General features: G+C 39.2%; 1 protein-coding gene across 1 annotated transcript in view; it reads right to left on the bottom strand.

The window, feature by feature from the left end:
- Positions 1 to 18,528: 18,528 nt before the first annotated feature.
- The window catches only part of ZDHHC21 (zinc finger DHHC-type palmitoyltransferase 21), a 1,352,192-nt gene continuing 1,348,194 nt past the window's right edge, over positions 18,529 to 22,526 (bottom strand). The window contains exon 8 of the mRNA XM_044061254.1: positions 18,529 to 20,637. Coding sequence (XP_043917189.1) covers positions 20,505 to 20,637 — 133 coding nt within the window. The 3' untranslated portion in view covers positions 18,529 to 20,504. The remainder of the gene's footprint in view (positions 20,638 to 22,526) is intronic.

The raw sequence follows: 22,526 nt of genomic DNA on the forward strand, positions 1-22,526 counted from the left end.
GTTATGCATGAAGGAGAATTAGTTCTGAGAAATACCCTGACCTCGTGGATTAGAAAAGGAATAGACAAAAGGGCTTGTAAGTCAGAAATCCTCTTTGCAGAGGCACAAAGAAATGTTTTCCATGTGCGATATTTTAAGGAAGCAGAAGCTTGTTCAGAAGGTGGTAAAATTAATTTCTCAAGAACATAATTCAGGTCCTAGGGAGGAAGAACAGATTTTCTGGTGGGACCTGATATGCAGGACACCTTTAAAGAACTGCCTGTCCTCAGTGTTTGAAGAAGGAGGTGGAGCTATACATAGACATTGAAATAGCTGACAAATGTCCATAATAAGGATATATGATAATCCAGAAATGAGCAGCTCACACAGATATATGAGCATAAAAGGTAACCCTTCTTGATATCTAATCATATTTTCTCACATCAAAAAGAAAATCTTTTCCAGTTTAAAATGTATGATTTTTTTAGTTGCAGTTTTCCTAGCCTATCTAGAAGGAATTAAAAGCATATCATCTATACCATAAGCTTGAGCATCTTCAGGTTTCTGTGAACTAAACAGCCCTTTTCTGTGAGCAAATCCATTTTGTGAGGTAATACTTGGTGACTGGCTAAATGGAAGAGAAGGGAGAACAAATGTAGTCTTGACCAAAATAAGGTCATCAAGAGAAATGTGGGTCTGTCCTCCTATATCTTCAGAAAGATGTTGCTGACAACGGAAAATGGATGAAAGGCATACAAGAAATTCCTCCCATTCCATGGGAAGAAAAATGTGTTCTTACTCAAGGCTTCCTTGAAAAGAGCCCTGGAGCAAAATGTTCTGAGTTGATGGTTCACAGTGGAGTCAAAAAGATCCATCACTGGGGTACTCCACTGGTAATCAATCTGAAGAAAAGCCTCTCTGTTTAATGCCCATTTGTGAGGGTTTTCTGTGGATCTGCTCAGGTCAATTGCCAGACTATTACATTCTGACTAAATATAAGCTACTTGGAGGAAGATTGTGATGACTAGCGATGTCCCACTGCAGAGGTGATAAGATTTTGTGCCCCAAGTTTGCTGATGTACCACATGACAGTGGCATTTTCCATAGGAACATGAGGTTTTCCTGGAGACCAGAAGTGAAGGAGAGACTAGAAAACAAAACCAACAACTTATTTTAAGTTTACATGTTTTCTTCTGCCCTTTGTTTAAAAAAAGTCCATGTACTTTGAAGTTGTTTGAACAAGTCCCCCAACTCCAGGTCCTATCTGATGCATCTGTAGACACTTTTTGCAGAGGTTTCGTCATAAAAGGCAAGAGAGTAACTGGAAATGACAGAGAATAATGGTGTTCTGCCAATACAGACTTTAAGTACTATGCAATTTACTTCATGTGCAGTCTGGCAAATGAAATAATTTGTACTGAGGATGCTATGCATCTCTGAACTCTCAGAATCTCTCTTGCAGAAGTCAAAGAAAGGTTTGTCAGGGAGAGAAAACTAATCTGTTAAGAACTGAATATTGTCTTGTCAAAAGAATGAAAGGGCATCATTAGAAATGCATTGAGATGGCAATCTACAAACATCAGAAAAAGAGAGGCAAGAAAATTGAACTTGTTGAGGTCCATAGTTATGAAAGAGGATGACAGTAAGCTGCAAGTCTCAAAAGAACTTTCTTTTGAGAAGTGGTTTAAATCATGAAGTCATCCAGATAAAGATAAATGCATATACCTTAAGAGTCTGCAGAATGCTACGGCAGGGGCTATACACACTGCGAAAATTCTTAAAGCAGTGAAAGTCCAAAAGGCAAAGCAGTACACTGATGGTATAATCCCAACACACACAATCTTAAACATTTTCTGTGATGTGGATGGATGGGAACATGAATGTAAGCATTCATGAGATCCAAGGTAACCAGAAAAGCTTTTGGAAAAATCAGTGAGAAAAGATTTTGGAGTATTAAACATCTTGAATTCTAGAATCTTCAAAAAAGGTATTCAGGATAAAGAGATACAGAATTGGTCTTTGGATATTTTTCTTGGAACCAGAAAACAATGGAGTAGACCTTTAATTTTTGATAAGGAGGAACAGATTCCATCATGCCCTAGTCTAGAAGATCTGAGGTACTTGTGTGATTGGATGTTGAGCAGGAAGAAAATTCCATTATAGCACATACTCTTTTCTGATGACTTGCAAAACCCAGGGATCAGTTGTGACTGAAAGTCGGACAGAAAGTTTGCTAGTAATTTTGGATGGTGGTAGGCTGAGGTGGGAGAAAGAAGTCATGGAATAGTCATAAGATGGAAAGTTTATCCGAGAAGGCTCCATTGGTTCCTTTAAAATCAGATTTGGTCTTGTCCTGCCACTTTTTAGGGGGGATTTTTCCTTTCTGTGAGCAGCCCTTATGGTGGAAGAGACTTGGTTAGGAGGGATAACTTACTTGACATTTTAGAACAGAGGAAAGCAAACATTGCCTGAACTTCCTGCAAAGGTTTCCCCTATTCCTCCAATTATTTGAAAATCTCAGCAGAAGGGAAAACCAAAGAGGTAGTCTTTATCCATAGAAGCATCAAAATGTTCGGCTTTCCTCTGGCATGACTGAAGTCTCAGCCATGAAAATCTTCTAAGAACAGTACCAGTAGCAGCAGCTGTCCTGGAAGAAGCATATGTCACCTTATACACACACTTAAAGTACTGATGTGCAACCAGAGAGTCCATGTTTTAAAGAGCAGACCTATAGTTGTTTAAACATATCAAAAATAGATAGCAGGTATCTGATAATATGGCTTTAAAGTTAATGGTACAAAAAACTAAAGTGGCTGAAGTAAAAACTTTCTTTCTGTACCTGTCCAACAAACTGGAAATTCAGAACTATAGACCAATAAGCCTGTCTTGGATTAATAGCTAAATCTTTTGAAAGGTGTTTAATTCAGTTTTTAGGTTATCCAGATTACAGCAACTTTACTAAAGGCTTAGACCAACACAGCTTTACACCAGAGAGCTCTACTCTTGCAAACGTTGCAGAATTATCTGATTTAATAAGCTTAGATTCAGACAGGGGCCTATCATCTGAGGTGATCTTTTTACTTCTCATGGAAGCCTTTGATATATTGTGTTGCTGTTCTGTACACAAGGCTTTAACTTCTTATCATTTTAACCCATACTTGATTAGGTGAACTGGGTGCACTCAATAAGTCACTCGTCTGTATGTTATTATACACCGTCTAAGTTTCAGCTACTTACCTACATTTATGGATACTCCCCAGGGATCAGTTTTGGACCCCTTTCTGTTTAACTTAGCTTTTGCTACAATGTCAACCTGTAAGTCTTGTTGGATTAACAAATATGTTGCTAACAGCAAGCCTTGATTTATTGCAACATAACAAGTTGACAAATACGTAATTAATAACTACCTAAAAGATCTTACAACTTAGACAAAACTGTTGGCTTAAAGTTCAGCACAAGCAGTAAAATTCCAGACAAGTTCTCGAATAATTTTAAACAGTTCAGCACTTAAAGTGTATGGGTACCAATACACTGGAATTACAATAATTAATACATCATTTGAGAAGCATGCAAGTTATATTAAAAGCAGTGCCTTAAGAAATGTGAGACTTGTGTTAAAGTCTATTTCACTACGGGATAAACAGAACATGTCTCAGTTATACATAACTTACTTTAGCCATTTACTGGAATATAACAATTCATTTTGTATTTATTATAAAAGGTCAGCTCCAAAAATTGGAATCTGTAAGGAGGCATTTTACACAATATATTCATCATTACAAGAATTTAGTTGTCAAGTTTGATGCTCAAATCTAAGTCTATTCACTATTTGTTACAGATATTATTGTGGTATAGCAATTTTATTATTTAAAGCGTTTAATAATGAATTACATCAGGCAACATTAAAAAAATGTAAATAATCCAGTTACATGCAAGTTTGAGAATATTAATTTTTGTACACTGTATAACTACTCAAAAGTAAATACGTAATCTGTTCTGTATTTTTTTTAAAGGTCTTCGGGACTAAATACTGGTATTTACAACTTATGACCCTTTTTATAAATGGCATTAAAACCATTTATGAAATGAAAAGTTGAAAACCCTGCCAAAATGAAACTGATTCAAATAAATAGTATGAACAGACTACAAAGACAGACATGGAAATGATCATAAAGTAGCACTCAGCTGTTAACTCTAAGGTAGAGCTAATGTTAACTTTACAGCTATGTTCCATCTTAAATGCAGAGGAAATTTCAAGTAGATATTTTATCTTATCAATGAGATCACTTGCTTTGTCAGCTGACCAAACTATGTGCAACATCATAACCATGACTGGCAAACACAAAGATCCATCAGTTACTTCTCAGTAAACAGCAACCAGAAATTCAAAAAGAGAGCTCCTCCTCATAGCTGGCCCATCTACTTAGTTTCCAGAACAGAAAATTTATGAAAACAGTGTCAAACTCAAAGGGCCTTCAAGCAAATTAACTCGTCTCCCCTTTCTAGTCCAGCCATGCTAATATTTCCTTCATATGCATCTTAACAGCCCCTCATGGATGCATCTGAGTGATTAAGATCAGACTATGTAGGTCATCTGACAATCAAGTTTGCCCCCATTTAGCACAAATAACCTACATCTGTGTACATATGAAATAGCAGAAAAATATAGGGGGGAGAAGATAACAGTCAAAGCAGAACTGTTCAGAGACAAAGAATTGAGAAGTAACCACCCTGTCACACCGAAATTATGTGTGTTAATATAGGACGAGTGAAGGGGGAATGAGGGAGGGAGGTTGAACCGGATGAAAATCAGACAACATAGATCTATTGTTATGGTAAGTACATAACTTTCATATCTGGTGTTGTCTATTTTCATCCAATTCAACACATGAGATAGATTCCCAAGTTGTCTGTCTGGGTAGTATCAAGGAAAGTCTTTCCTGAGGATAGTGGAGCCAAAAGAAGAATGTCATCTGGTTTATACATCCAGTTTATAATGAGTCACGGAGGTATGGATTGTGGACCAAGTCACTGATGCACAAACATCATCAATGGAAAGTCTTCTGGAGAATGCTGTTTAAGTAGAAATTGCTGTAGTGGAATCAGCTTTATGTTTAGATAGTACAGCCAACTGATATTTATTACAGACAAATAAAATGCAGTCTGCCAGCCATCTAGAAAGGGTAACCTTAGTGACGGCTTTTCCCAATTTCTGTTTTGAAAGAGCAATAAATAACTGCTGCATTTGTTATTGAGGAGAGAGGCAAAAATGTCAGAGCAAAGCTGGCCCCAGTGATGGAAGATCAATGTTGCCACTGTTGGGTTGAGGCCCACTCACGAGGCATCAGGATAATCACACTCAATCTGTCACTTAATACATTGGATAAACCCAGGACGTGCATTGCTATTAGAAAGCGGTGTGAAGACATCACCCATAGGTTCATAGGTTGGTACTAGGCTATCAGTCATAGGGCCTATACAAGCCTAGCCATAAAAATTCCCTGGCTATTTCTTCCCACAGTATTTACTTCCCTGCCAGACATTCATGGCCTCTTGGCAAAGTGGAGAGGAATGGGTCTTCCATGTTTATGTACTATACCACTGTCATTAGAAAGTGGTGTGAAGATATCGCCCCATTGCCAGACCCTCATGGCTTCCTGACAAAGCAGATAGGAACGGGTTCCTTCCTGTTTATGTGCCATACCACTACCATTAGAAAGTTTGAAAGAAATCGCCCATTGCCAGACCCTCATGGCCTCTGGACAAAAGTGGATAAGAATGGGTTCCTCCCCATTAATGTACCATATCACTGTCATACTGTCTTGTACACGTATGGCTATCACACCTTTGAGAATTTAAGTCCTGCATGCTAGGAGGACCACCCTCATCTCCAAGATGTTGATGTGTAGATTGGCCTCTATAGGTGAGCATGCACCTTGAACCATCCACCCTTCGAAATGCCCCATCCACCCTAGAAGGGAAGCATTAATGGTTACTACTGCAACTGGTGAGTCCATGTGAAACGGGTGGCCTTTTACCACAGATAATGAACTAATCCACTGAGTAATGTGTTGTTTGCAGATTTGAGTGAGTTAAACCTTCATATGTGATGAATGCCTGTTCTGAGAACATTGTGCCACTAGGGTCCACTGGTGCACTCTTGTATGGTACCTGGCTAGAGAAACCACCAATACTGTAAAAGTCATCACACCCAACAGTTGTAGGATCAGTTTTTCTGGACTGAAGGATGATGAAGCTATTGCATTGCTACAAAGTACAATAAAATCCTGCTTTGGGGAAGATTGGAGATCTGTAAGTTGTTAAAGATGAGGCACCACACAAACTCTATTTGTGCTGGTATAAGGTGACATTTGGAAAAATTCACTGTTATCCCTAACTTCTGCAACCACTGGAGCACAATGTCCGGATGGTGTAATAGTAATGGTCAGATGCAGCAGCTAGGAGCCAGTTGTCAAGCTAGGGGAAAACTTGGATCTCTAGCAGATGCAAATGTGCTGTCACCACTGCCATGATCTTGGAGAACAACCTGGAAGCTATGGTGAAATCGAAAGGCATGGCTCTGAACCGATAGTGATGGGCTCCCAGCCAGAAATGGAGAAAGTTCCTGGAGTTCTTTTCTCTGTCTTAACAAATAAGCATCCTGGAAATCTATTGAGCACATCCAATCGTCCTTCCTCAGTATAGGCAATATGGACTGAAAAGTGACCATCCAGAATTTTGTATGTTTCATGAAAAAAAAGAAACTTGAGCAGACTTTGGACTCGGGTCTTGGGGACTGGTTGGATGACTCTTTTCTAGTAGCTTTTTTATAATTTCTACTGCTACACTGACTAGATGGAGCATTGGGAATGTTTCCCTTTATCTCAGGAGGAACAAAAAGGGAATTGAGTAGCCTCTGGTAATTATCTTTAGCACCCACAAATCTGTAGTTATATCTTGCCAGGCTTGAGGGTGTATAGATGAGTGCCCCCAGATTGCCTCCAGAGTGCAACAGTCAGGCAAGCATTCAGGGGCACAGGTAGAGCTTCCCTAAGAAAGGACTGTGGAAGCCCTGATTATGCGGTCCACCTCTGCCCCTAGGGTGATATCCATTAGCGTTACCTCCATCTCTGCCATAAGGAGAACTAATCTCCAGAAGAGTATTGGTAAGAACTCACAGATTTTTGGAGCCACATTTTCCTTCCCATCCTCCGATTCCTAGAAAGGGATCATTGAGGAGTGGAGAAAAACAATCCTACAGCAGAGACAGTCTTACCATCCTACTGACTTCTAGTAAGTGTATCTTTGACTCTGGGTGCAAAAACAGTCAATCCATCAAAGGAGGCTTTGACAGAGGACATCTTGAAACTTTCTGAAAAGTCACAAAGATGCATACAGGCATGACGGCATATGGTGATGTTGGTTCTTGCTACCCTGGATGTGCCATCAGCTGTGCTGAAGTGTAGATGCATGGAGGTCAACTGTAAGGTATATAACCAGGGGCCTACTGTCTTCTGGATATCGACAGATAATATACCCAAAAGGGATTTGAAAATGTCCTTAGTCATTAGTGAAATCCCTCAGTAACCTGGACTCATGAGCCAAATAATTCAGCGACCTAACAGCAAATGTTGCTGAAGCATAAGTCCATTTCTCAAAACTGTCTATCACCCTGGGCTACTTGTAAGGGGATTGATAAAGGGCAATTTCTTCTGATAAATCCTTTTTTGTGGTCACTGCTACCACCATAGCATATACTGGAGGACCTTTGTTCCAATGCTTTCTATCTTTTCTTAGGGATTGGCTCCACCACATCAGAGTCCTTTCCAGGACATTTGTGCCATAAAGTAAATTAGGGGATCAATGGGAGGTACCACCCAGGACAATGCTGGGCCAAAACCAAAAGCTTTCAACAGCACCTACTCATCTGATGAAGCGTCTTGGGTAGACCACCCCCTCTCTGCTTCATTAATTCAAGGATTTCATGGAGAGTGATGTATTTTGAGTGGGAGTGGGGGAAACTTCACATTCATCCAAATTGGTGTTTTCTGTGAAAGACTCTAGAGATGAGTCTATGTGCTTCCATTTGCACATCTGCTTCTTATGTACTATTTCTGGTAGAGGATCAGAGAGATTACAGTCAGAATGGGAGCTAATATAGCTTGGACTTTCAGGAGCTTGTGGTTCTAACTGTCTCTATGCAACAGCATGATATAAGGAAAAACAGCTAGAGTCCTTTTGGGGTTTGGTAGGTGCTGAAAGCTGGTTGAGAGAGCCTTCTTCCTATGCATGGCTAAAATTACCCTGTGAAAAGTCTTGAAGGCCAAGGATACAATGAGCTCCAAGGAACTGCCATTGTCCAAGGAAAATGGAGATTCCTTGGTGCCAATGCACCTCAACCACAGAGCTGATCTTGAATCTGTGCTGTCAAGGGCCTGTGCTCCAAGAGGTAGGGAGGGCTCTGAGATTCTCAGTGTCTATCCCTCCCCTTAAACCGTGATGCTGACACTTCATCTCTGAATCTCTCCCCTGATCAGACTGTCTCAGAGTTGAGAGAGAGAAAGGATGTTATTGGGGTCGAAGTAGCTACTACTGTTGACCCAGACAAAGGTGCCTCGGTGAAGGACAGAACCTGAGTGACCTCTTCCAGTACAGGGTGAACTGGTACCAGAGACAAAAGTAGAGGGTAGGTTGGACCAATACTTGGCATGGTTCCAGAGAAGGTACCGATTAAACCCCAAGCTGGATGTGAGTTCTGAAAAACTTCCTCATCATCCTGTCGACATCCTGCTCAGTGAGTCTTAGGGATGACTGGGAAGAAGAAAACACAGAGAGTGGGCTAGAAAATCTTATTTATTGGAGGGACGGAGAAGGCGGTCTTGAGCTTACCAGTTCAGGCATGAACTGAAGCTGAGGAGAAGAGGAACGGAGCCGAGGAGCTGATGGTCTGGCCTACTAGCTAACTTAGGATCTGGTCTGACTGGTACCAAGAGAATGTTTCCTGGCTGAAGCTAATTTTCTTATCTAATATGTCCTTTTCTTTCTCCTTTTCCTTGGTTTTCTCATTGGACTTGCACTTCACCATTCTTTTTGATGGAGAAGCAGAAGAGCCTGTAGAAGATGAAGCCCCTTTTTTGAAGGAAGCAATCCATTCGCTATAAATGAATCACGTATGGTCTAAATGGCCCAGCACTAAAGGATGCAATCCAAATCTAGGTGAGAAGGACGGAGATAGTAAACGCAATGTGAATGTGGGTCCTAAGGAGGTATTTTGTCCCCACAATTTGATCACTTTTTGAATCCTTGAAAATCTGACATATAAAAAAAAAGCAGTACACTCTGATAATCAAAGGCTATAAAGTAACAACAACACACTATTATGCTATAAAATGGCAAAAAACTTGATCACTACTTATGCAAGGTCACTACGAAACCTATCAAACTATACTACTCACTACATAATTACAAAAACTAACCGACAGCTATCTAACCCTACTCACTACAAAACCTATCTCTACAATCCTAAAGATACACTAAACAACAAGATGTATCTAAAAAAGAACTAGAGAATTCTAAGAACCCTTGGTATGGAAAGAGTAATGCTTAAGATCGAAAGGATAAGCTTTTTAGTAAGGAGCCCTTGAGAACACATCTGAAGTCTTGGGTGGCAAACAAGATCCAACGTAATAGGGTGAAGTACACGGAATTATGGCTAGGGGAGGAACTAGAGCCCTGGAACCTAAAGAAGCTTCAGAGTCGGTGCTGAGGATGGATCTGTTAGGATATGATAACCCATGTGTTAAACAGGTTGAAAACAGACAACACTGGATCACAACAGTTATATCCTTACATTTTTGTAGCTCACTATGTCTGCATACACTACAGACTGTTCCCAAGAATGCCAAAGTCTTGCATACTGTAATAAATTAAACACATTTAGTCCATGACTAATTTTATAAGACTACCATCAGCTTTTTTTTTTTGTGCTGACATCTGTTTGAGAGAGTACTCTGAATTGTAGGAATGAAGAAAAGCATTTCCAAAATGTTGCTTCTAAGAAATTAGGAAGTATGTCAACTTTCTGTTCGCTATTAACAAAAGGTCCAGTAATGCTACCACGGTATGCTGTGTTTATAACAGTTGCACAAATATTGTAGTAGAAAGTTTCCACTTGCTTCCTGTCAAAACACCGGCATACAATACACACATTATGGAAACAGCAATAAAATGGCACAGACTCAGCAGTCTGCCATTTGGTCAATCAGACACAAATCATATGGATATTATATCCAACAGTTACTGGTATCTGGTACTATATCTGCTCAAGTATACATCTTTCTACACCCAGGTATCAGATGCGGTTCAGACAGAATTTAGAAAATTAAGACAACTCATGAGCAAAAAATACTCAGAAAAATAATTTTAGCTTAAAGAAGATCTGCAGAAATATCAATAAGGTATCAAACAATAGCTAATCAGGAAACTTGTTCCTTTTAGTACAAGGACATTTCTGAGGAGCCACAATGTAAGGCCAGAAGAGTACATCTAGATGACTCACACTGGAGAGATCAAGTGAGGCCATTAAAAATTATATGCACACAGAAAGGGAATTAAACACAGAGGAGGTAGCAATAATCTCTGTAAGAATCTATAGGAGTGGAATACTATATTAAAAAGAATAGGTAGACTCAGTATAATATCGGTTAGAACACATTCTTGTTAAATGGAGTTAATATCAAGCCACAACATTGCTTGCTGGACACCACTGTGGTCCAATCTTCTTTTAGGCTATACCACACTCTCTCTCTCGCTCTCTAATGATCAGTGATTGGATGAAAATGTCATAGCTCTCCGTCCAGAAATAGGAATGTTCTTAATATACAAGACTGTATTAAGGAGGCAGAAGTGACAACAGTTTTACTTGAGAAGTGTGACAGAGGTCACTGTACTGATGTGTACATGTGGAGTTAGCACAGACCTGCTGGTTTAACTGGAAGCTATTATCTACAATGTCATCATATTCACAACAACAACATGAATGGGCAAAGCAGCGTGCAAGATAAATAAACAAAACATGATGGCTTCCTTAAGAAGCGCTACAGCAGATCAGTTAAGTTATCAAACTGTGAAGACGAGACCCAGGTTAAAAAGCATGTAGATCCCACTTGCATACTGTGTGACTTTGCTCATGAAAAATATTCATAAAACTATTGCATAATGTCCAGGGCTGGTCTGAAGGAGAAAGTACAACTTTGTAAGTAAACTTACCATAGTAGCAGATGTTCAAATGGTTACTTCTGCTTTAGCTATATGGGTTATTATCCTGCCAAGGATTTAACAGCCGACCAGCTTCTAAAGCACCCAAACTGTCAGGCAGCCCAGGCTAGATAAATTAAAAGACAAGTTTTGGTGCAAAGGCCTTCAAAGCTTTCTTGCCAGTAAAGAGATGGAGGCTAGCCCCTGAAAGGGCAATGTTAGGAAAACACATACCAAAAAATGAGGGAGATGGAGGGAGGGAGCGGCTACTTCAGCAGTAATCATTCAAACATCTACTGTCATGGTAAGTTTACTTAAACAACTGTACTACGTTCATCATATTGACCACTGCTACAGCAAGCCTTAGCTATATGGGTAGATTACTCTAGCATACAACATACATCTGTGAGGTGGAAAGCTGAAGAGTCCAGGAGCCCTTGGAGAATGGTCCCTACAAAGCCTGATCTAGATGTAGACAAGGAATCAACCTTATAGTGCAATGTAACAGTTTGCACAGAGGACCAGGTTGCAGCCACTAGAATACTTCTAGAATCCAACCCTTTCCAAAAAGCCATAAGAAGAAGTCAAGGACCTGGCAGAGTGGGCCTTGACTCTGCCTGGAATAGTTTTGTTGTGGTGAGTATAACAAAAGGTAATAGCCTTAACACAACCATTTGGAAACAGTCTGTTGTGACACTATTCTTACCTGTACAAGAAATGAACAATTGCGCCAAAGATCTGAAAATTTAGTTCTGGCTAGATAGTGCCAGAGTTGTCTGTGGACATCCAAGGTACGGAGTTTCCTTTAACCCTCATTTTTGGTAAAAAAAAAAAAAATGAGAAGATGCATAGTTTAACTTAAAAGTAAACTCAGATACCAATTTGGGCATAAAAGAATTAGTTCTCAAATAAACCCTGTTCCTGTGGAAAATGAGATAAGGTTGACTCACCATATGAGCTTGCAACTCAGATACCCATCTTGCAGAGGTCAGAGCAATCAGTAAAACTGCATTGTGTGTCAAGAATTGCAAGTCACCCAGCTTAGCTGTTTTAAATGGAGCAAGTGTTAGCTTTTCTAACACAAATTTAAAATCCCAAAGAGGGGCCACTGTTTTCTTTGAGGCCTCTTATGCAAAACCCCTTCCAAAAACATTATGACATAAGAATGCATTAAAAAAGGAGGATCCAGGGACAAACATGCTGAAATGGTTGATAAATAAACCTTGATAAAGGAGTAAGAAATGCCATAGGATACTAACTCACAAAAAATTTAAAGTTAGAGAACAACTAGTCCTGAATGGATGCTGGTTATGTTCTCTCCACCAGCTAGAAAACCTTATCTATTTGGTAAAATTTTCTTGCCTCCATTAGTACCTGCTGCACAGTAAACAGGCGCCTAAAGGGAATAAATATCCTATCATCCAAGCAGTGAAATGAAGTTCATTGGGGTCAGGGGTGTATCAAACACCCTTGTTCTTGTGCGAGTAGATCCAGTCTATGAGGAAGCGTGTGGTAATTGTCACTGGCTATTTCCAAGAGAAGGGAGAACCATAGTTACCTGGGCCAGAAGGAGGTCATCACAATGATCTTGGATTCTTTCTGAATCTTCAGAAGTACCCTGGAACATTCCCGTCCAAAGAAAAAATGGCATCCGCCTCCCAGGCCTTCTTACATGGAATCTTGGAGCAGAATCTTGTCAGCTGATCACTCACAAATGAGACAAAATGGTCTACTTGAGGAACTCCACACAGTTAGCTCAAATCTTGAAAGACCCTTGATCTAGTTTCCATTTGTGAGCATCTGCCCTTGTCTTGCTCAGCCTTTTTGCCATACAATTTTGCTCTGACATAATGTAGGGTGCCCATAAGAATGAGACTGTGCTGTTAAGTTATATCCCAAGTTAACATGGCTAGTCTGTTAGGGGCTACAACCTGGTTCCCCCCTTGTTTGTTGATGTACCACATATTTTGGTATTGTCTGAACAACTTGAAGATGTCCCAGGAACCAAAGTTTATTCAGAGAGTGGAGTGCCTTGATCAGGGCAAGCATCTCTTTTATATTTATGTGTTTGCATCAGTACTTGGTGTCCCACACATCTTGAACTTTTATCCCTCCCGAAACTGCTCCCCAAGCAAAGTCCAAGGCATCTGTACTGTCTGACTGCTTTCAAACAGTGATGGAGAAGGGGATACCTGGATTTAGGGATATCTTTTCTCTCCACCAAGTGATTTCTCTTCAGACAAACCCCAGCACTGGGATCTGAAAAGACTTTGGGTGTGGTGGTGGGACCAAACAGACTTCAGACAACAGTGCATCATTCTCATGTGGAGTCTTGCCAGGTGTATTCTGAGAATCACAGATGCCAAGATACTCTCCTGAGGTACTCCCTTGCAATGACCAAAGTCTGTGTTAATAACCCTAGAAATAAATATATTGTTTCTCGTGGAAGCAAAGCTCTTTGAATTGTGGTGTCTAGTTGATATCCCACAAACACAATCCTGTGAGGGGAGTCAAGAAAGACTTTTGTATGTTCTCCTGGAATCCTAGCTTGTGTAAGAGATCTCTCACCCAAGAGACAGATTCCAGACACTTTGAAAAAGACTTTGGAAAGATCAGCAAGACAACTAAGCATGGAAAAATGTGAATATCCTGTAGCCCACAATAAGCTATAACTGGAAAGGGATGCTTTGTGAACAAAGGGTAAGGCAGAGAATGGATAATGTAATCCAGACACACAAAACCTTAAAAAACGCCTGACGTCTGGATGAATAGGGATGTGATGTTAAACATCTTTGAAATCCAGTGTTGTCAGGAAACTTGAATGAGGAAGAAGAGGTAATAAGTTATGAAGTAACATCATTTTGAATTTGGGCACTATCACAGACAGATTTAGGAAAGAACAATCCAGAACTGGTGACCAAGCATTTTCTTTGTTTGGCATTCAAAACATATTTGAATAAAACTTATTTCCTACCTGGGAATGGGAAACTGGTTCCATCTCTCCCTGAGACAACATGTGATGAAAAACAGGTGGAAACAAAAGAGTCTGGTCTGGCGAATGAGGAATTACCCTCTGGAAAGGAGGAATCTCCTCCCATTGCTATATGTAACCTCGACGAATGATCTCCAGAACCCATTTGTCTGAAACTACCCTTTGCTAAAGAGAAAAGTGGAGATTCAGACGTTCTGGAAGAAAAAGGGGGCTGCCAGGGTGTGAGGGTAGATCAAGTCTCCTAAATAGTCAGTCTAACTTATTGGGCTGCCCTTGGTTTTGGGAGGTTCCAGAATTCTGTTTGGGACCCCTTGCCACTTCTTATGCATCTGTTTTCCTGCATTTTGTTGAGACTGCTCATTTTGATTCTTAAGAAAACTTGATGTTAGAGAATCCCTTGGAAAATTTGGAAAAGGAGGACTGAAAATTCTTAGTGATTGCACTGTATATCACCTTACCCCTTTCATCACACTTATTATCATCTCTGCAGCAGAGGGGTCAAAATTAAATTTCTCCCAAGAATAATTTAAAATCTCATTTTTGTCATCTGGGAGGTTCTGAGAACAAGGATATGCACACCTTCTCAAAGCAGCACTAGTGGCCAAAGCCCTTGAAGAAGTAGCAATGGAGTTATACACAGACACTGTAGATAATGAATAGACATTTCAACAATAGAAGAAACTATTTTAAAGCAGATTTTTCCTCACAAGACAAAACTGCAACTAAAACATTCCTCAGACTTTCACAGTTAGTCAGGACAAACCTTAACATTTGAGCTTGACAATTCAAAATTCTGAAAATCAAAGTTGCAGAAGCGTACACTTTTTCACATACCTATCAATAACCGTCTAACCCTTATCAGAATTAGTAGGACTGGAATTAACAAAATGCTTAGCAGCAGAAGGCTAACTAGAGCTACAGCTGCTAGATCAGGTCTGGGAAGAGTGTATAAAAACTTAAAAGACTGCGGAACTTTAGACAGCCTATCTGCCTTTTTAGGGGCAGCTGGTTGACTGTCAGGAAAACTGCAGGCAGTAACACACATCCTCCAAAGTTGACAAAACTGGAAGAATAGGTGTAAGTTCTGGAAATTCCTTCTTAAACAGCTTATAGTATCTTCTTAGGGAGTGAGAAACCTCAGTGTTTCCCCACTGAAAAGAAATAGTCTCAGAGAATGAAAACCCCTGAATCTGACTAGAAAACCTTATATCTGTGCCTTCATCTAGATGTCCAGATTTAGAATCTTTTCAGGAAAGGAGGTATCCCCCTTTCTTTTACCGTAAACTACTTTACAAGAAGGATCAACAACCTGAAATAAACCTTGAGCCAGACACAGTAAACTACTCCTGTCTAAAGAAACATGAAGAGGACGAGGAGTAGGTGCATGTTTTGTTTTCTGTTTCTTTTTTACAAGAAAACTGGGATCAAAAGTGTTATTAATGGCAGCAGCTTCAACAGAAATAGGCACAACATTCTGAAAAAACAGGGAAGCCTTCCCTATTCCCTCTCCCAGTACCAACAAGCTCTTCCTTGCCCACTGAGGGGACCCCAACAACAGTAGAGGACACATCTTATCTCTGGTCCATAGTATCTGTAGGTGCTACACCAGATGGATCCAGGGTAGAAGATGAGGAGTTTGAGGTATAACTAATGGTCACCCAGCAGTGGCTAAGGCAAACTGCTAGCCTGCTGTGATGGCAAAGGCCGTTTGCTTAATTGTTTTCTTTTTGTGAGTGGAAGAAGGTCTAACCATAGATAGATTGTTCAGTGGTCAAGCTGAAAACAATGCCTCTTTTCTGGGGAAATCAAGCAGCAAATGCCAGTAAAAACAAAAAGTCTTTGAAAGTCACTTTTTCAAAGACAAACATAGTAAAGAGCACTTTAAAACACTTTGCCAGCTCCACAAAGTGAAATAAACATATCATCTTCACAGAAAAAAACGGTTTTCAATAACTATAAGCAATGTATAACCTGCCAGGATAAAAAAGCACTGCCATTTAAAAGTACAGTATTGTACAGTCTCATGACAGTCTGTTAAAACAATCTCCTAGTTTTAAAATGACTTCCCTGAAAAGGAAAGTATCGATAATAAACAAAATTATTAAATGGAAGGTTTTTTTTTTCCACAAAGGGAAGTTATCTAGCCAGCAAAAGAATAGCACAAGCCAACCATTGATTCTCTTAAGCCTCAGAGGAGCACACTCTTCGGCAACAGTAAAGCTCTAAAGGCTTGGTGCCCAGACCTTTCTTTTAGTCAGCTCAGCTTGAGCTGCCTGACAGTTTGGGTGCGAGGAAGGTGCCCTGAAGCTTTGGAAGCTGGCAGGCTATGACCCATATATAGCTAAGGCTATTGATGATGAACAGCTCACATTACAACCCTATGCACTTTATAAGTACACTGTTAATAGTAATGAATTATACAACTCTGCTGCATACCAACACAAGCAAAGGTATAGGTTAACTAATTAAATAAAGATGCCAGATAGTTCAAAAGCACGATTAAAAATGCATAAAATTGCACCAAGGAAAAAAGCCTTAGCCATGCAGCAATGAGTCATAAAGAAGTACCAAAACATAAATGCCCCCGGCATGTGCAAGATTCCAAATGCATGAACAGCATGACACGGTGGATGAATGAGGAAAAGCATATTTTGGTTGAGGAACAGCACATTCAACACAACACCTGGAAGATTTAAAAAATGTCCCTGTAGCAACAAGAACTGGAATTTGTGTAGAAGACACATACATGAAAACTTGCCTGCTGAACAGTACAGGTACCACGTTCACAGGCTTCTCCACTGTTAGAAATGGATTTGACTCTGATCACAGTTCCTTCAGTCATAATGAGATGTAAATGAATACTGGTGTGCATGCATGTGTATTTAGTCAGAAACCTTTGTATGCTGCACTGCAAATGTATGCACACCAGAATGCTAGTAACTGCAGTCCTGCTCTCCTGCTAAGTGCCATGAAAGTCTACACATAGTTATGCTCCACTACACAGTTACAGCAGCTGAAGTGCCACTGACATGCAAAGCACAATGCAACCACCAGAGGAAATCAGATGTCCAAGGAACACAGATCATAATGAGCACCATTAAATATTTCATAATATTCCTCTCATGGTACAGACGGATGCTGCCCTTACCAAAACCCAGGTGACAGGGGTTCAATGAATGGCCTTGGCACTGCAGAAGTTATTCAAACAGGGAGATGACTGAAGGGGCATGGCATGCTTGCCTATCCTGGGGGACTGTGAAAGGTTGTGTGTACTCTGGGGAAAAATAGAAGCTATATATCTTTCCTGGCGAAGACAAGACAAACCCCAACTTGTGCTTCCCATAAGAATGCCTCTTGAGGATGTGAAGTAATGGTCTCTGCAGTCAGGACATAGCACCCCCTCCCCAAAAGCTCTTGACCAAGAGAATACTGGGTGGGTGGGATTAGGGCCAGCATAAAAAAAAGAAAAGCTGAACTACACTGATGGCTGCCTGACTGATGTCCACTCAACAACAGGTTCTCTCCCCTATGACTAAAAAGAATGGGTTCATTGGTTGGAAGGGGGCAGAAGATAAGCAAGCAGCTGGGGGAAAAATGAAAAAAAGTTTAATGAAGTTTAAAATGCACCAATAATGCAATTAAAATACAGTGCACAACACAGCACACTGTACTGCCACATACCTACAGTGTGTACATTTCTGGCAGTTCCAGTTCAGTCACCATATAATAACAAATACACAAAAATACACATATACAAAAACAGCTGTCAAATTTTATGTCCATGTCTACGTGTGTCATTCCACATCCCACATCCATGTATTATTTTAATGGTCAAGTCCCCAAGCCCTTGCTGCTAGATCATTCACTTACAAATCCTTAATGAACACAAGTATCTCCCACAGACTGAAACAAAAAATAAGTTCTGCTTTTCAACAGTGCACACAGACTGCCATACTTTGTATCCTGCTGCTCTGAGCAGGCAGTCCACAAATTAATAAGTACCTCCTACACTGTAAAACTGTATGGTGTACTGAGCATGTTACTATGCTGTACATCTCCCTGAGCAACATAAAGGAAGGAGGTTAAGCGCACTGTCATGAGCATGATTCTGTTATTGAATTAAACTCATGGCAGTACTGTACATCAGACAGGATTTGTTTGCATTGTGGACCTAGCTTCTAAATCTCTGTGCTTGCCACTGTCTTTGTGCTCCTGTTTCCCTTTTTAAAGGAAGTTCATGTTTCTGAGCAGCAATATTGTTACAAAACATTAACATATGATTAAATAAAATACAACAAAACTCACATTTTAAAAAGGAATGCATTATGAACAATTGGACATTTCAAGAAAAACAATGCAAATCAACAGTACATAAAATTAACATTTTTTTCGAATACAGACAAAAGGTTACACACAGGCTTTGGATAGTATACTTCCAACATTCTGGTTTCTTACGATAAAGCTAACAGACATTTTAGCAGCAAATGTGCAAGATTATTTTGCTTAAAGGGCAGCAGGTGTAGAATACATGAATCATTTTACTTATATTGTCCAAGTACAATTTACATTTCTACTTCTGATTTGCCGCCTTCTGAAAACATTAGATCATTTCCAATCAATGTCTTTGGCATCACAAATAACAATGAAAAACACCTGCAGTTATCATGGCAGAGTTTGTTAAATGGAACAGGGAATATATCTCAAACTGGAGCTTTAATATTAACCAAAGTAGCCAACTGACCGCAGAAGTTCTTCCTCTCCAATGTCATTTCCAAGAGAATTTATTTCAGCTCTTAATAAAACATATTTTACAGTTACAACGAAAGTCAAAACAAGTTGTTCAAAAAAGCACTAAACTGGCAAAATGAAAGCCTGGCTGTGTGGGGAAATGCTCACCACCATTACAGATTTATAGCTAGTATTTACCAAACTGCTGGTTTATTCAGTTAAGACAACAATGATGTTTGCACATACAAAAGCTTTTGCTTACTGCCAGAGTTAGTGAAAGGGTAATTCTGTTTAGTGCAGCATTTTGTGAAACAATCAAAGCTACCTACAATTTTGCCTTGTAGAATATATGCACATTAAAACATAGGTAGCAGACAGAAATGCCAGTCAAGTATTCCCGGCACCCATTAGTGTTACCTGCTTAGAAGGCACTCCAGCCACAGGGTTAGGTCATGCTGTGAGTAGCTTGCCTGTGGCAGATGGAAAAAAAAAAAAGCAAAAAACACTGATTGGCCAACTAAGAGGCACAGAGAAAAAGCAAGTAGCTGATAATAAGAAGTGATTATGTATTGTTTTTTTTGTGCAACAAACCCAGAATATCCAAACAGAGGATCGGTAACTCTGTATGAACTATGGGAGGAGGCAATTGTCAGTGCATGTGCTGAGAACAGCACTTTTGGTAAATGACAAATATCGAAGCAATACTAATTTCATAAATGCTATTTGCTCACTGACTCAGGAATGGTATCCATTCCTGTCAAAGTATACCATAAAAAATTATAAACATCCACAAAACTTAAAACAGGAAGAGTCCTGAAATACATTCTTCCTGTTTTACCACACGCTCCTGAGTTGTACTTATGATCAGCTTAACAAAATGTATCAACAGTTAAATCAGTAATAAAAACAACATGTGTGCCCAATCCCCAATAACCATATCTATCATGGAAACAATATGAGAAAACGTCCTAAAATTAGCAATCCTCTAACACAGAAAAGTGTACAATGAATGCAATGTGCAGTAAGTACTGGAAACCTGAAAAAGGCATTCTTTTCATTATAACTGTACTTCCTTTGTAACAATCTTCTAGATGTGAAAAGTTGAAAGCATATATTGACACAGGTCTATTAGCATGTCTGCACAGTGCTCTGCAATATGGGAAACCTTTACAACAGAAACCAGTTATTAAAATTATTAGAAATAATCACATCTGTTCAAATAAATAAATAAAAACTATATATTTACTTTGATTAAAACATAAGTATACCATCCGCCAAGATTCCTTTTACTTCATACAGTACTAATTATTTGAAGTACATTGTTGGGATATGAGCAATTTTTGTAAATGATGCTTTTCTGTGTACAACTTATATACTTCACACAGCAGGATTAGACTATCTCTTGCAACTGAGCCTGCAGCACACTGTAGAGAAGATCAAACTGAAAGTGTCAATTATTAATTGATTTCAGAGCAGCTTGACTCCATTATTTTGAAACCTGCAATACATTTCAGCATTAGGGAGCCGACAGTGCCCAGCATCCATCTGTTTAAACGTGATTGGTGAAATGGTAGGAGATTCGAAGTGGTTGTCTTTGCCTGAAAGGAATGAACCACAGGATCTTCCAGTGGGTGCCAAAAACTTCTGAGAAGGTCTGCTGCCATGGTTTTCTGGGCTTCATCCTACAGAAGACAGCATTATTAGTAAATGACAGTGTTCCCATGGAGAAGTTAAGTCAGAAAAGAAACAATAAGATAAAGGCCAGGGCACTGCTGTTTAAGTTCAGCCAAACTGTGTCTTAAGTGTTTGTAGACGGGTGTGTTTTTGTTTTTGTGAAGCAATGGCTGAACTAAACACTGCACCTCATGGCAGCTGCCAATCAAACAAATGCCCCCTCAGAAGCTGGAGGCACCCTGAGACAGAACATCAGATAATTCATTTGACCACAAGGGTCCTAGCTGCTTAAGGGTATTACTGTATTTTGCCAGTGATTTTCTCTTTTGTTCTCTCACTATACAACATTTCAGTGTATGTGACATTGTCATGCAGACAGAATGATAGACAAATATTTGCAGAATACAGAATAGTTAATTTTAACTAGCATACATTTCAAGAATGTGATGTTTGGGGGCTACAACCATTTACGCTAGCAGTTCAAATGACCTAATGGCAATTTTAGTCTCAGTGTAAATATGCAACATTATGCTATCACAGAATCCACTGACTGTAATTAAATAATTTCACATGTTAAAATCCAGATAGCAAACTAAAATCCTTTTGTTTTCTTAGCTCTTAAACTTCACCATTCTATTAATCCACAACAAACAAAAAACGTTTTGAGAAAATGTTATTTTTTCTGAACTTCTAAAAACATCATGCTTCACTTGCATTCACACACTGCTAAACATGAGTTTTTATGTGTATATCATGTAAACCATATTGCAAAAAATCAAATTTGCAGGGTAGCACTTTGTCAATTAAAGGTACTACCTATAACAAAATGTTTTTCGTCTTCACAAACAATATACATATCAATTTAGTAAGACACATATTGCTAACTCTGCATTACTTTATTTAGTAATGCTACACAGTTTAGTAATGCTACACAGAGGTTGCTCTATTAAACTGGCTGGAATAGTGGGAAAAAAAGTTAAAAAAATGAAAAAGATAAATATGTCCAAAAATAGTACTTATGCATATGTCATTTAAACTCTTCACATGTGCTTTTAATAACATATCTAGAATACACCTTGTGGGTGGTGGGGAATGGGAAGTTAATGGCATATCAACTTAGTCTACAAATGTGAAAATTCTGTCTACATTTCTACCATTCAAAAGGCACTGAAGACACAGAAAACAGACACACAGAAAACAGCAAAGATGCACAAACAACTGCAAATGTGCAAGTCAACCTGCAGTGAAAGAATAAAAGAAAACAGAAGTCTTATTTATGAAATACTTTTGTTGGGTTAAATATACAAGTTCAAATGGCCAGGAGTTGGCTTTAATATACTATGAATTCTCAGTGGCTTCATGTTTACATTATATAACTATACTTTATTTTAGCATAATGAAACCTGATTAACAGGTTTTTGTGTTTCAAATGGTACAAGATAAACTATGTGACTTTAGCTACTGGCATCAACCATATGACTACTTACAAACAGCACTTACAGAGATGGGCACACAGTGCCATTTCTGATGTTCCTACCCCCAATGCAATAAAAGTCTGCTGCCAGCTTAACAAAGAAAAGTGCAATTATGTAAAACAATAATTACACTGTGTATATTTTTTACATGAACTCTTGCAGTATACAACACTGATTCAGGTCAACAAGCCACAGCACATAAAGGCTTTATTTCAGCAACACAGAAGGTAACTGCCTACACTCATAGCAAAAATTGAATGCCAAAAGCGAGGAAATATAAAAGTGCTGTCCCTTCACTCCACCCAATTATTTACTCCAAAAAGAATCAGCAATGAAGAGAAATTAAATCAGCAAAACAATGACCAGCAAATACAGCTTTGTCAATTAAAAAAGTAGGCGTGTCATACGAGTAAAAGGGTAGA

Source organism: Protopterus annectens, chromosome 2.part0 (assembly GCF_019279795.1).
Source record: "Protopterus annectens isolate FY-2018-M chromosome 2.part0, PAN1.0, whole genome shotgun sequence".
In the NCBI taxonomy this organism is placed as follows: domain Eukaryota; kingdom Metazoa; phylum Chordata; order Ceratodontiformes; family Protopteridae; genus Protopterus; species Protopterus annectens.